General features: G+C 40.9%; 1 protein-coding gene across 1 annotated transcript in view; it reads right to left on the bottom strand.

The window, feature by feature from the left end:
* Nucleotides 1-3,017: 3,017 nt before the first annotated feature.
* LOC129353017 (transcription factor 4-like) overlaps nt 3,018-15,795 on the bottom strand; it is a gene marked incomplete at its 5' end in the record, with an annotated part of 34,520 nt that continues 21,742 nt past the window's right edge. The window contains 2 exons of the mRNA XM_055022230.1: nt 3,018-3,070; nt 4,384-4,510. Of these exons, the coding sequence (XP_054878205.1) occupies nt 3,018-3,070; nt 4,384-4,510 (180 nt within the window). The remainder of the gene's footprint in view (nt 3,071-4,383; nt 4,511-15,795) is intronic.

The raw sequence follows: 15,795 nt of genomic DNA, 5'->3' as shown, positions 1-15,795 counted from the left end.
AATTAAAGCAAAAAGAGCCATTTTGTCTGCGGTTGATGTGAAATAGAGACAAGAGTTTTCCCCTTAAATGGAGCATATGGGAGGGCAACACAACAATGAGGAAAACAACTTAAATAACACTTGTGTGTAATCATGCAAATGGAAGAGATGTGCAGAGAAAATGTCTGTTCCTATTCTCTTAATGCGCCGGAATAACAGAGGGGGAGGGCTTCAGCACAAAGGAAACGTACCTAACCCATAAAACAATAAAAACACGAAGCTGTAAAGTTCTGCAGCCATCAGGACGTCGAATATCACAGAGAAACCGAAAAATGAGCAAAATCAGACGACTAATACGCTCCTGTCTACATCAAATCTCCTATAAATACCTTCAAGCCAAATATAATCGTCCAAAATACGACTAAAGCTAAAGATTTAGATGAAGAAATCAACAAAATATATGTGAATTTTTCTCATGTTAATTAGAAAATAGAGGAACGGAGCTAAAGAGTCACTAAAAACATGAGAAAGAGGCTAAAGGAAACAGAGTTGGACCTAAAACACAACAAACAACTTAAATCATTTAATCAGAATATAACAATTTATTTCTACTCCAACAACTGCTAACTGTTAGCACAGGCTCAGAAACATTATGAGCAGCAATTCACAACACAGCTCATAATGTTTGTAGCTAACAGTTAGCATATTCAATAGCTAACTGTTAGCTACACTGCTATCAATTAGTAAAGCTGGTAGCTAACAGTAAACATTTTAATATTATGTTTTTAACAATTAGCATGGCTAGTAGCTAAAAGTTAGCTTACTTGGTAGCTAAAAGTAACTGCACTAGATTGCCAACAGTGCATATATTACTAGCATTTAGTTTGATTGGTCGCAAGAAGTAAGAATGCTAGGTAGCTCAAGCTAACTATATTAGATTGCTAACAGTGAGTATATGATGTTGTAACAATAAGTTGCAATGCTAGATAGCAGTAACTTGCTCATGATAAATATGCAGCCTTGCCAACAATGAGTACAGTACATTGGCAGCTAACATTCGCTATACTTGGCTGCTAAAGCTAACTGTAATAGACTGCAAACAGTTAGCATACAAGCTTGGTGTTGATACTTACACTAACCAGCTAACATTAAGTATTCTAGATCGCTAATGGTAACTTTACTCTATTGCAAACGGTGAGTACAGCTGGTAGCAATCAGTAGCTAAACTCGACTGCTTAGACTAAAATAAATGCAGTCAAATTAAAAGACGTTAAAATACTTCTTTATGGATTTTAACGTCTTTTAACGTCTGGTATTTAGCTTCCACTAAATACCATGTTACTATATAGCGTTAGCGTCAACTAAGCACTGTATTGGTTTAGCATTTCAGTGTTAGCAGAGTTAATATTCATGATTAGAGTTAGCGTAGCTACATTTTCAGCTCGTGGCGCTGAAACTGCTGGTGAATATCAGATCAATATCAGCTGTTTACTCTGTTTTATAAACAGAAATAATCGGCATTTTAAAGTTGAGTTTTGATGAATTTACTCAACAGAAAGTCACAAAGTTTTTATATTTTCTGTGATGACAGACAGAAACAAGATGTTTCTGGAAGTTTGTGTTTTAGAGGTTTGGTGTTCAGAGTTAGCAGCTCTTCTTCTTCTTCTGCTTCTTAAAAAAGAAATCACAGAAAACAGAGCGGTGATTATGAAACCAGAACCGGCGGCTCTACAGAACCAACTTAAACCCTGCAAAGCTTCGGCTTCATTTTCTGCTCCTCTGCACAGCAAAGCGGCGCCGCCTGCCAACAAACCGGCGGGAAGCCGGGCGACGGCGGCCCGGACCGATCCACAACGCCGTCAACAGCCAAACTGTTCGCCACCAGCAACGATCAGTGGAGGAAGAACCAGGAAGAAAAACGCAGCTGCACATGCAAGAGGCCACAGATCGTCCAGAGAAACCGCAGAAACGTTTCATCAGGATTTACTGACGGAAGAACCGACCTCTGAGCCGGACGCTTCAGGTCGCACTCGTCTTTCTCTTCCTGTCCTCCGCCGAAGGAAGGAAGGGCAAAACGGACCCCCGCCGACACGCCGCATCGTTAACGAGCAAAGACCCGAGCGGCGAGCGATCCGAGAGGAAGGAACTGCCAACTTCATCACAAAGGCTGAGATATTAAAGAAATGATTCAGATCTAAAACCAAACAGCAGCAAAAACAGCAAACATGGAACCCAGAGGCTTCAGCAGCAGCCAGGTTTAAACGCAGAGACAGCCAAACAACGCAAGACTGGAGCTGAAGAACCCAGCGAGGAGAAATGGATCAACACAAAGAAAACATAAACTACAGGAAAAAACTGCAACTGTCAGAAAAACACTGATTATAATAACTGGAAGGTGTGAAAAAAATTAAAATAGCTGTAAATGTTTTGTCTTCTGACTTCTAAATAAGTAAAATGTAATAAAATGTAGCAATCGCTACAATTACAGGCTATAAAAACTGTCAAATCTGTAAAAAAATAAAAGAAAGTTAAAATATTTGAAAAGTACCGACTGACAAAAACATTAAAACAATAAAATCCATAAAAAGAAAACTTTAAATCACAACAAGTGCGAAAAGGAAAAACATAAGTAACTATAAAAACTATTAATACTTTTAAATGTTGGCCATAAAAATGAACAAATGAACTAAAAATAATTTAAAGAGAAACTTCAATAACTTTAAAACTGTGAAAGTATAAAAGTTGGATGGAGAAACTGCAAAATAATTTGTGTTTAAATTAAATTAATTGCAAAAAACAACAAACAAACAAACCCTAATAAACAAAACTATAATGAAACATTTGCCGACTATTAACGCCCAGAGTTATTTATAAACAAACTGCAGGTCATAATTCAACAAAACGCCTTGAAACCAGAGAATCATCATCATCATCATCATCACTTTGTCCATACGGAAGCCCAGCAGGGACATTAATCCTTTAATCCCACAAATCAAAGAAAACATCAGCAATTTTTACTGACCAAAAACCAGCATCACTTACTGAGGACGGCAAGCCGGGAGGGACCTTCCGCACTTTTTTGTGTGGACTTCTGCAAGAGACACAAAACGAGAAAAGGCGAGTTTAGGAGGCGATTCCACTTCCTGCCAACAGGAGCGAAGCTCAGAAAGACGCTACAGAGGAAAACACGCAGGAGCTACAGAGAGCAGCACAAAAACAGGCAGGAGATAGAGAGAGCAGCACAAAAACAGGCAGGAGATAGAGAGAGCAGCACAAAAACAGGCAGGAGATAGAGAGAGCAGCACAAAAACAGGCAGGAGATAGAGAGATTAATTCAGAAGGTAAAGCTATGATGGGAGAATAAGCTGTGTGTGTGTGTGTGTGTGTGTGTGTGTGTGTGTGTGTGTGTGTGTGTGTGTGTGTGTGTGTGTGTGTGTGTGTGTGTGTGTGTGTGTGTGTGTGTGTGTGTGTGTGTGTGTGTGTGTGCGTGTGTGTGTGTATTGTCTGAAGGCTGAAAGCCCCCAAGGTTTTCGTTATGTCCTGTTTTTAAAGCGATCGAACCAAATGCGATTCGTCTCCGTTTCAGCCAGATGTTCGCCGCTCACTGATTGGCCGTAGATATTTAAATCAGGACGGCAAAAATATTTTTACATCAACAACCAGAGTGACACATTTCGACAAAAGAAATGTTTTATGTTCAGCATTCAGGTTAAAAAAATAAAAAAACACAATTTAAGCTGCACTGAACAGGAAATCTACGCTCCCATTACTTTATTTTTTTTATTAGAGAGTAATTAAAATTTTATTCAATTAAAAATGAACAGTTACTACACTGTTAGCATATAAAAAAAACTAAGCAAATTTATGTACAATTATTACTCTGCAAATTATTAAATAATCTCTGTATGTGGAGATTATTTATGAATTTGCAAAGAAAGAGACAAAAATATAATATAAAATCATTTTATTTCATTCAATTATATAAAATTAAATGTTAAATAATGAAAATAAGAATATCCTAACAATCTGAATATTGAAATTAGTTCTGTATTTAACATTAAATAAAGCAAAAAAGCTGTTCTTATCATTATGAAGCGAGTTAATACGGATTTAATTTAAAACGAGGTTTTATATAATTAGTTCTACGTATTTATTTATAAAAAATAAAAATGATTGCAAAAGTGTCAGCGTAATAAAGCTGAAAAACATTTAATGCCTCCATTTATCAACATGTCGATAAATTTAAAGACAAGAGTAAAAAAATAAAAACATCTCATTAATCAGAAACCTCAGGTCCACACTGGGGCTGAGAACCTCATGTTGGAAACCTCTGTCATGTTTCAAAGAAAAATGAAATGAAAAATCTTTTGCTGTAGACAAACGAGCAGGTGCAGCTGTGCTCACCCATGGCGTCCATGTGCAGCGCTCTCCTGCGCGGGTTGGACCCGTAGTGCTGGTAGTACTGACCCGCCGGCTTGGTGGGCGACGCCGCGCTGGGGCTGCCCATCGCCAGCTCGCCGCCCAGAACCGCCTGGGGGCAGGAGAGGCGGGCGACCGGAAACACAGCAGAACCACAGAAACACACTCATTAGCATCATTATGCTAATTATTAGCATTGGATGATTTAAAATGACACCATTGACGAAATAATTATAAATAATTAAAGGAACAATCTGCTCAAAATGATATAAATTTCAGATCTAAGTCAAGCACTTCACTGAACCTCCACACAACAAACTAAAACTAGGAATCTCATGTTCAAGGTTTTTCAGACTGGAAATCAACAGTTTGCCTGTTAATAACATACTTTACATTCAAATGACATTTCACAGATTTTTGGCACGCTTGGCCTTCCATACTCAAGCACAATGAGTCAGATGTGTTTTTTATTATCAGATGTAAACTCTCAACACAACAACTGATTGTTAAGGTGGATATATGAGCTCACAGCGTCTCCGGTTCAGATTCTAGATCTGAATTAACAGAACAAGAATTTCTTCTTTATGAAGTTTTTATTCAAAATAAACAAAAACATTCTGCATCCGCCTAGTTTTGACTTATTTATCTAAAACAGAACCAAAAAAAAAAAAAATAGAACTGGAAGTTTGAATTTATCATTACAAGCATTGAAATCACAACAATATCCAAACTTCCCTCCAGGTTTTTCAGCTAAACGTCTCTTAGCATCACTTGGACCGCTGCGAGAATCATTTCAAGGCCTCTAAATGGCCTCTGGGCCACATGTTGGACACCATCCTGAATGTTTTCTTTGTTCTTCCAGACTTTGGCAAAGCTAATTTTTCATCAAACCACCACAAAGTCATGCTGTATCTCATTAATACCTATTGATGCATATTTTACACACACTAATAAGTTCACTGGAAGCTCTTCCATTGATTGAGTGATTGATTGAAACCTCTTTGAAAAAATTGAAAAAAAGCTCAGTCTGTCTTTGATTTCACTGCTGAGTCTTCAGAGTCAAAACAAAATTTCTGGTCAGAAAAATGTTCTCACTGACTTGGAACTAATTTTCAAATTAAATCACAAATGGGTTTGCTATACAATGCAGGACAGCGAGTAGCTTTTAAAACCTCACATTCACAACATTTATTAACATAATAAATAAATGGTATCCTACAGTATTATTTATTAACATAAATAATACTGTAGGATACTGCACTGTAAAATGTTGCTTAATAACATAAAATAAAAAAAATATTTCTGTGTTTTCGGTACGGCTGAAAATCTGCTGCTCAAACTTCAACGCCTTCTCTGGTCCACTAGATTTTCATTTCTGATTCAAAAATCGATCCGACTGTCGCTGGAAGAGATTATTGTTGTGTTTGAGTTGTGCTAAAAGAAGTTAGCCTATCAGTGAAGCTACGATAGCCTAAACTAGCATCTGAATGCTAAGCAGGTAGCAGCTAATGCTAATGTCAGCCTCCACATTTGTAAATGAATGATCAGGACTTCCTGCAACTGTGGAAAAGCTTTAGTAGCATCATTTATTCAATAACTTATCAATTCTTATTTTGTTTATAAACTGCAAAAACACAAAATCTGACCAAATATTTTTATTTTAGGTTCTAATCTAAATATCTTAATACACTTAAAATAAGAAAAAATAAACTTGTTTGTAATTTTTCAGGAAGAAATTTGAGCTTCTTTTCAGTAAACACTTTCTTAAAATTTATGCAAAAATAAAATTAAAAAAAGTGTAATTCCAACTAAAAATACTTGATAAGATTTGCAGAATACACGATTCTTTCCAATCAATTTTGATTCATTGATTAATTACAGACCTTGAAATAAACTGGATTAAAAGTTATTGGAGAACTTACTGCAGGTTAAACCTCCATTCTAGCTCCGTACTCCTGGTACAGTTTCAGGTCTGTGTGAATATCTGGACCGGATCAGAAACAAACCGAAATAAACCCAGAAAGAGTTTTCAGGCCGATCCTACCTGGACCCAGCAGAACCATGACGTTCACCTCCCGACTCAAACCGACTGCGACTCTGAGCCGCGGCTCTGTTTACGCCTCACAGCGCTCTCACAGCGCTCCCTCTGTCTCCCACACACACACACACACACACACACACACACACACACACACACACACACACACACACACACACATTGTCCCGCTAATTAAGTTCAGTGATTTCCGCAGCAACAAGTGGCATCTGGGCCGATTCAGGCAGAGACGGGTTTTCTTTTTTCATTCAAAGTGGCGCAGAAAGTTTGTTGGAGGTGAAAAAGAAGCCGCCTCTCCCTCCGCCCGTAAATAGACTCCTCTGACATGTTTTTTTCCCAGCTCCTCGTTAAGTAATTAGCGTGTGGTGTGTTTTAGGCGGAGGAGTGTGTTTAGACTCCGGGCGCGGAGGAGGGAGGGTGTTTTCTCTTTCTCTCTCCTCCTGATCTGAATTCTCATCAGCGAACCTGTTCCGTCTGAAAACAAAAAAGTTAGCGCAGACTTTTCTCATGCTAAGCAGGGCCTAAGTAGGCCAATTACAGGGCTGCCCTCGGCCCCGGGGCCCTAAAACAAAAGGGCCCTTGTCTTAAATAAAGTCAGCCAGACACAAAGGCGCACAGTCAGGCAGTGTTCCCGCCGCCCCGGTGGGGCTCGCTGCGCGCCCGCCATCGGGGCTAAAAGGAGGTTCCCACTAAAACAAAAAGGGTCTCGGTGATTGTGTCGCCTTTCTTTCTTTTCTCCTGCAGAAAAGCCCAAGCGTCAAGCCAGGTCTCCACAGCAACTAGACGGGGTCGCCGAGGCGGGAGGTCGCCCGTCTGGCCCGACTCGTTACCTGCACTGCATGCTTCTAGATCGGAAACACAGCAGCAGCTCGAAAACACGGCATCGGCCCTGGCGAGGCACGGTGGAGGCTGCGTCATGATGTGGGGAAGTCCAGAACAATTCTGGAGGAAAATCAGTGACTCAGAGGTCATTGGTTTTAAGACAAGAAGCGCACTGCAAAAACACAAAACCTTTCACTGGATTGTCGTTTACTTCCTTCCAATAAAACCAAAGTAACGTCAGCAAAACACAGAAGCTTGTTTTATATTAATGACACCTTAATATGGAGTTTAAAAAGCACCACATCCTTTTATAAGAAGACATTTTACCAAGTTAGAAGTGAAATAATCTGTCAGTTTAAATAACATTTTTAAAATCAATTTTAAGTTTTGTCTGAAAGAAGCTTAAATCTTTGCTGAAAAGTTTTCTAGTTTTTTCTGTCAAATGAACTAAATATTTACACTAGAAACAAAAAAAATCATTTTCTGTCCTACCATCACAAACATAAAAAGGCGTTCTGCTACAAGCTAATGAGGAATGTTTTATCCACATGGAAATGTTTCTGTTTTAAAAACGTTTTTTACTTATTTAGAAGGAAATGAAGAGTCTGAATGTCAGGCTGAAGAGCTGAAATTGGTTCTTGTTCGTTAGCATCCTGCAATTATTTTAGGCGATTAGCAGGTCAGTGTTAGCTTTAATTAATTTTTCTAATAGCTAATAGCTGAATGTTAGCTTATTCTATTTTAAAAAATGAATTTAACAGTTTAGCAATAGCTTCAGTATTTTATGTTTTCAGCAGATCAGATGAAAATATTAGCTTCTGTTAATGTTGAATGATAATAGCAGCGCAGCAAGAGCTTCAGTTAAATATTTCATGTTAGTTTCTGTAATTTTTTGTGTTTAGCGCTTTAGCATGAGCTAAGCTATTATTCTTGTGTAACTTTAGCTGTGCTCACCACTGACAACAAGAACTGCTGATTTTAGTAGAAACATATTCTCCAGGTCAAAAATGGCGGCCATTTTGAAAAGTGTCCAATAGCAAAAGATCAACATGTTTGATTTTTAAGGTTGAAAATATGTAAGCACGTTCATCTAATTGGTGATGTTAGATCTTCTTTTCATGAAAAATCAAATATTGAATATTTTTGTTGTGTATCAATGCTAATAATTGTAACATTAATGTAAGGTGTCAGTTTTTGTATGTTGTAGTTTTACAGTGTCCAGTAAATCTCAGGACAACAAGACACTTCCTGGTGTTTACTGGAGGACTGTTAGCTGTTAGCCCAGCTAGCGCTTTGCACTGTGAGCGGAATCAAAGCATTTCTCCATTTTTCATGTTTTTTCCAAAGTTTTTCTGAATTAAAATCTTTTATTGACCAGAAAACCTCCACAGCTTCTCGGTCTCGGCTGGTTTTCTCCGTGCAGCAGCAGCAGCCTCCGGGTCCGACTCCCTCAGGAGTGTGTGTGTGTGTGTGTGTGTGTGTGTGTGTGTGTGTGTGTGTGTGTGTGTGTGTGTGTGTGTGTGTGTGTGTGTGTGTGCGTGTGTCAGCTGGCGTACAGGTGCGCCGCTGCCTCGCCAGCACTTCCTGGTAATTAATGACTCCTTCCTGCCTCGTGCCTCCCTCCCTCCTCGCGTCTCTCACGCTGGAAATTGATGACACGTGAGCGCGAGGGCGGAGGAGGCGGTCGCTGCGGTAACGCTGCTTGTGTCGGACTCAGGCAGCCATCCATCATGGCGGCTTCGTTCGTATCTGCATGCGTTTATTTTTGCGCGTCAAGCGATCCGGTGGCGTGTCCGTCCGATTGGTTGTGCGCGGCGCGTCTCCGCCTCGCTCTCTGGTGATCCGTCTTGGTTATTATGGTCTGTATGAGCAGCTGGGACCCGGGCGGCGACGGGTTTCAGTGGCAACGGAACGACGGATGGGAGCTCAACAAGCAGAGGCGGGTTCATTAAGATGTCCACTTATTTCTAACAAGAAGATTGGATTTGATTGGTTCTGGCTGAGGCTGGCTGGCCAATCAGAGAGCTCGGATCCAACAGGGTCACTTCCTGTCTATCCAGAAGGACGAATACAAACAGTTCAACCAAAATCAATAATCAATAATGAACAGAGCAGCAACACACCTTTATCTTAGCATCAAGTCAACATCCAACCGTACATCATCCATCCATCCATCATCCATCCATCCATCCATCCATCCATCATCCATCCATCCATCATCCATCCATCCATCCATCCATCCATCATCCATCATCCATCCATCATCCATTATCCATCCATCATCCATCATCCATCCATCCATCATCCATCCATCATCCATCCATCCATCATCCATCCATCATCCATCCATCCATCATCCATCCATCCATCATCCATCCATCATCCATTATCCATCCATCATCCATCCATCCATCCATCCATCATCCATTATCCATCCATCCATCCATCATCCATCCATCATCCATTATCCATCCATCCATCCATTATCCATCCATCATCCATCATCCATCCATCCATCATCCATCCATCATCCATCCATCCATCATCCATCCATCCATCATCCATCCATCATCCATTATCCATCCATCATCCATCCATCCATCCATCCATCATCCATTATCCATCCATCCATCCATCATCCATCCATCATCCATTATCCATCCATCATCCATCATCCATCCATCCATCCATCCATCCATCATCCATCCATCCATCCATCCATCCATCATCCATTATTCATCCATCCATCCATCATCCATCCATCATCCATTATCCATCCATCATCCATCCATCCATCCATCATCCATCATCCATCCATCCATCCATCCATCCATCATCCATCCATCCATCCATCATCCATCATCCATCATCCATCCATCATCCATTATCCATCCATCATCCATCATCCATCCATCCATCCATCCATCCATCATCCATCCATCCACCCATCCATCCATCCATCATCCATCATCCATCCATCATCCATCATCCATCCATCCATCCATCATCCATCATCCATCATCCATCCATCCATCCATCATCCATCCATCCATCCATCATCCATTATCCATCCATCCATCCATCCATCCATCCATCATCCATCCATCCATCCATCCATCCATCATCCATTATCCATCCATCCATCCATCATCCATCCATCATCCATTATCCATCCATCATCCATCATCCATCATCCATCCATCCATCCATCATCCATCATCCATCCATCCATCCATCATCCATCATCCATCATCCATCCATCATCCATTATCCATCATCCATCCATCCATCCATCATCCATCATCCATCATCCATCCATCATCCATTATCCATCATCCATCCATCATCCATCCATCCCATCATCCATCCATCATCCATTATCCATCCATCATCCATCATCCATCCATCCATCCATCATCCATCATCCATCCATCCATCCATCCATCCATCCATCATCCATCATCCATCATCCATCCATCCATCCATCATCCATCCATCCATCCATCCATCATCCATTATCCATCCATCCATCCATCCATCCATCCATCCATCCATCCATCCATCCATCCATCCATCCATCCATCATCCATCATCCATCATCCATCATCCATCCATCCATCCATCATCCATCATCCATCCATCCATCATCCATCATCCATCCATCCATCCATCATCCATCATCCATCCATCCATCATCCATCCATCGGTTGCAGATCAGGTTGATGCTTCGTTTCTCTCTGGCTAAATCAAGACGGCAACATGTTGCTCGCACGTTTTCATTGTTTTGAGCAGCAGCAACTGAAAATGTTGCCACTTTGACCTCCAATCTCAGGTGAGAGACGCTGTGAGGTCCAAGTTGATCTGTCAAGGTTAAAAATGGCTTCTGGTGAATCTACAGTTGCCAGTCGGTGGGACTGAATGACTGGAGCTGGGAAGGAAACCTGAACAGAAAAACCCGGTTCCAACTGGATCTGGGTTCAGTTCTGCTCAATCAAGTCCAACAGTATCTGAAACTTTCAGTCTGTTTCTCCACCGTCGTAGATTAAAGTCAACAACCAAACCAAAAACGGAGCAAACGCTTCAGAGCAGGACTGACTTCAACGAGACGTCTTCCTCTGTCTTCCATCAGCTTCACACGCTAACAGCCAATCACACACAGCCAGCAGTTCAAAGCATTTCTCCTTAATTAGCGCTCAACGCTTGGCTTGACAAATAAATAGTGATCATTTAAGAACACTTAGAGAGGAATCAGACAGCACATTACACCTCGCAGTATCTGGCAGCATCCTAAATGCAATTAAAAGGATGGAAAGCATGAGGTGGGGAATTCAAGATGAAGGGAGGAGGAAATATTAAGGACAGGAGGGAGAAAACAATTAGCCGAGTGTTTGGTGAGATGGAAAGGTAGAACAGAAAAAATCAAACCATGATGAATGTCAGGAGAGAAAGGAAACAAGACAGAATCATGAAAAACAAATATAAAAAACAAAACAGTTAAAAATCAGAAGCCAAAATCAAGAGATGAATAAATAAATGATAACTGAGCAGTTTGTTAGCAGCTCAGTGTTAGCTTACAAACATTGTTTTTAAACTATTAAGTTTTTTTGCATTAGCTTCAGCTAAGTAATTTATGATTTTAGTAAATTCACTTTAGCTTCTCTTTTTAAATAATAATAATAATTAAGTTTAGCTTAATATAAGCATTTTATGTTTAATGTTTTAGTATTTATGGGTTTGGAATGAAATTCAGATTTTTATTTTTAAAAATATTTAGTTTTTTCTTCTCGACTTCAATAAATATGTTAAAAGTGAGTAAAAAGTTGAAAGGGTGTGAATAGTTTTGAAGATAAGCGGAGTGAGACGTCGTCCTGCAATAAAAATAATTTTGAAACGTTCCCGGGTTTGTCACAGATAAGAATCCAGAGGAAGAGGAAAATATCCGCTGACTCTTCGCCGTGTGATGGAGGCTGGATGTGAGGTGTGTGTGCGGTCTGCCGGTGTGTGTGTGTGTGCGGTCTGCCGGTGTGTGTGTGTGTGCGGTCTGCCGGTGTGTGTGTGTGTGCGGTCTGCCGGTGTGTGTGTGTGTGTGTCAGCTCTGCAGTGTGGATGTGACAGCTCAGCTCTGTTCGGTGTCTGTTACCAGCTGTTGGCGCGCGGTGTGTGTGTAACGTGTGACAGCGCAGCGTTTGATGTTCGACACATCAGAGAGAGGAGAGGGTTAAAGCGGCTGACAGAGGAGCTCCCCGCGTCGCCTCGTGATGCCTGACAGAAACTTCTGGAACAAACCCAGCCGCCTCGCGCACAAAGCAACCAGATCCGCTGACCTTAAACCGGCTTTTCCTCAACTTCACCAGGTACTGGCCTAAATAAAGCCCGTCTCACAGCAGGAAGCAGACCAGACATCTCAAAAAGCAACTCATCACATCCCAATTCAAGAATAGATATCGATTCAACTGGGGACATAAATCACAATATTTGTTACAGTTTCAGATAACTTCTTTTCAAATTGTCTTGTTTTCATCAAGCCAATTTAAATAATTTCAGTGGAAAAGCAGTTGGTGTCAAACCAACCCAACCCTTTGAGCACCCAGTTCCCCTCCTGGCCTGTGGGGGCGCTGCACCAAGAACCAACCCCAAAGACACTGAGAGCAACTTCCTGCTTCACCAGATGGAAACTAAACTGGAGGCATTCAAACCGAACCAGAGTTCACTTCATACGAACCCAGACCGATTTTTGGAGGACCAGAGGTCAGAGGTCAGAGGTCGATTAGCATTCACATCAAGCGAACCAGACTTTCCAGGCAGACGGACTGGAGTTGGATTAAAGCGATCTGTCTATAAACCTCCATCTGGGTTCGGTTGAACTGAACTCTGGTTTGAATGCATATGGAAACACCAAGCGGGCCGCAGACCGCTCCAAAAGCACGGACCACAGAGCAGGGCATTCTGGGTAAATACAACTAAACAAACCTGCTAGCCTAGCATTAGCAGGAGAAATGGCTTGAGAAATCCTCTAATTGCTAAAATCTGACGCCTCCATTTTTATTTCGATTTGGTGCAGAAGGAAGTTGCTCTCAGTGTTCAGAGGTTTCTGTGTCGTTTCCTCCAGTGGTTTTGGTGCAGCGCCCCTACAGGCCAGGAGGGCAACAGGCTGGTTTGACTCAGAGCTGAGAGAGAAAGAACCACAGCAGCTGCAGATGCATTTTGTCCCAAATCAAACCGATTCTTCCAGATTATCAGGTAGGGAAACCCTCACTGACTGCAGACCAACTGTTCAGCAGATGAAGCTTGGACCAAACTCAGCTCTTCCATTTTGGTTTCATCTTTAATAAATGATGATTTCTATGAGATATCATGAAGGGCCGTGCTTCCTTTTCACCCCGACTGCATTTCTAACAGCTTAATAATTGCACATAACATGGAAAGAGTGAACAATCCTCTGGGTGGTCCGGATACCAAACACACCCACCCACACCCACACACACACACCCACACACACCCACACACACCCACACACACACACACACACACACACACTGTCAGCTGTCACAGCTCAGGCGTCGACACACACAGGCCTGCGCGCGCTCGCCTGCATTAAGGTGCGTTAGTGATTGATGGCAAAAACAAAATACAGCCGAGTCGATCTGTGCGGTCGGCAGATGAGACTAAATGACGGCTGAGAGTCTCTGGAGAGCGCGAGCAGCTGGATCTGCGTGTTGAGCGTTCGGACCTGGAGAGCAGCTGGAGAGGCAAACGCTCTGATTTATGAATCAAAACTTTGTTTTTACTGATGCAAATAAACTCCTATTACTGCCTAATAACAGGCATACACAACAGTAGTTCTGCTGGGGCACATGCTGCATGGAAGCAGCAGTTACTCCTTCATTAATGCAGCGATAAACTTATGGAGCTGAACTGGGGCATCAAGTTTATTACCTAAAAAAATGATTTAAATCTGAAAAAAGCCAGTTGTTGATCATGTGACTTGCGAAAAGCCAAAAAAAAAACAATGTTTCCATTACATAAACCAAAACCAATGCGAGCAAAAAAACGCCTCATCCAAGAGTTTTTTCAAAATTAAATGTTTCCATTCAGCAAATTTATTTTCAAAAATATTTAATTGGACACAGCTACTGTAATTAATGTTTTTTCACTTTTTCCTTCCCAATGTTTGCTGCTTGTCTTCCAGAAGTAAAAGCTAATTATTCTCTTTTTCCATACTTTTCATTCTTTTACAACAGGAAACTACCAACAATAAGCTGAAATAACTTCTTTTCAGGTTTTCTAAATTAGAAATAATATTTCAAAATCACAATAATGTCATTAAAAAGTCAGATATTTGCTGTGAATAAACACTGCAGAGCAAACATGACAGAGAAATGAAAGCATGTGATTATGGGAGTGAAAATCGGCATGCTTGGAGCTGAACAGCAGCTTTGTGCTGAAGTTCTGTTCGAGAGCCATTACTGCGCAGTCTCTCGACCCGACAGATTAGATCTGGGGTCAAAGGTCAGCGTGTTTGAAGAGCCTCTGGAGTGTTTAAAGGGCCATTTCAGCTCATGGAGGACTGAGCGAGGAAGCTGCTGCTGCACCTGCGGAGGTTTGAGCAGGTGATGAAAACTCGGCCTGCTGCAGCTTATTGACGCTGTTTGCACCCCGTAATTCAAGTCCATCTACATACATTTTCCTCATGCGTGTTTGCATAATGTCTGAGGCAGAGACGCATATTTATGCAAACGGCTGCTTTTATGTGCCTGAACTTTAAGTGCACATGTTGGCATCTCAAGACCTAAAAATGAAGCTTCAGCAGTTTTTAATATTTCATGTCTTGAAGCATTAGACGCAGGTTTCGGCCCAGTCAAAGTCACATGACTACGCAGCCGTAAGCAAGATGTGCGACCCAGGATGGCATCTCACCGCCGCTTTACGCTCTGAAACACGCCAACAAACAGACAGATGATCTCAACTCCGGTAAAGAAACTCAAATAAACACGAAGCAGATAAAGTTTCAAGACGTTCTAAATACTACAGAGTATTTTAAATCTAGTTTCTAGTTTAATACACTAGAAAAAATACAAAATGTTATCACTTTACAAATGTTCATCTATAAATCATTAATAACTGCTTATTGTGCAAAGGAGGCAGAATGAAGCAAAGTGATTAAAAACTGCCATCCAGGTTTGAGTTAATCAATATTTCAATTAATAATCAAAAGCAACTCTAAACAGGCGAGTTTTCCATCTGGATTTAAAGAAACTCAGGGTTTATTGTATCCTGGAAATGCTCTCCAGGTGACAGAAGGCCGACTTTGTAATTGTCTTTATGTGATTCTGAAGATTCAACCCAGATTTCTGTCTGATTTCTAGTTTCCATCTGTAATAACTGAAGCTGTTTCTCCAGATTATTTCTCTTCATATTAAAAGATAATAACTTTATAATGTTTATATTTGACTGTAATTATTAAAGTAAAAGAAGGTCTTTGTGATTCAGGCAGTCAATCCATTAAATACTGAACTGAT

This window comes from Poeciliopsis prolifica, unplaced genomic scaffold (assembly GCF_027474105.1).
Source record: "Poeciliopsis prolifica strain line A6 unplaced genomic scaffold, Auburn_PproV2 SCAFFOLD083, whole genome shotgun sequence".
Taxonomy (NCBI): Eukaryota; Metazoa; Chordata; class Actinopteri; order Cyprinodontiformes; family Poeciliidae; genus Poeciliopsis; species Poeciliopsis prolifica.
Note: the sequence above shows the minus strand (reverse complement) of the source record. Positions and strands in the feature narration are given on the sequence as shown.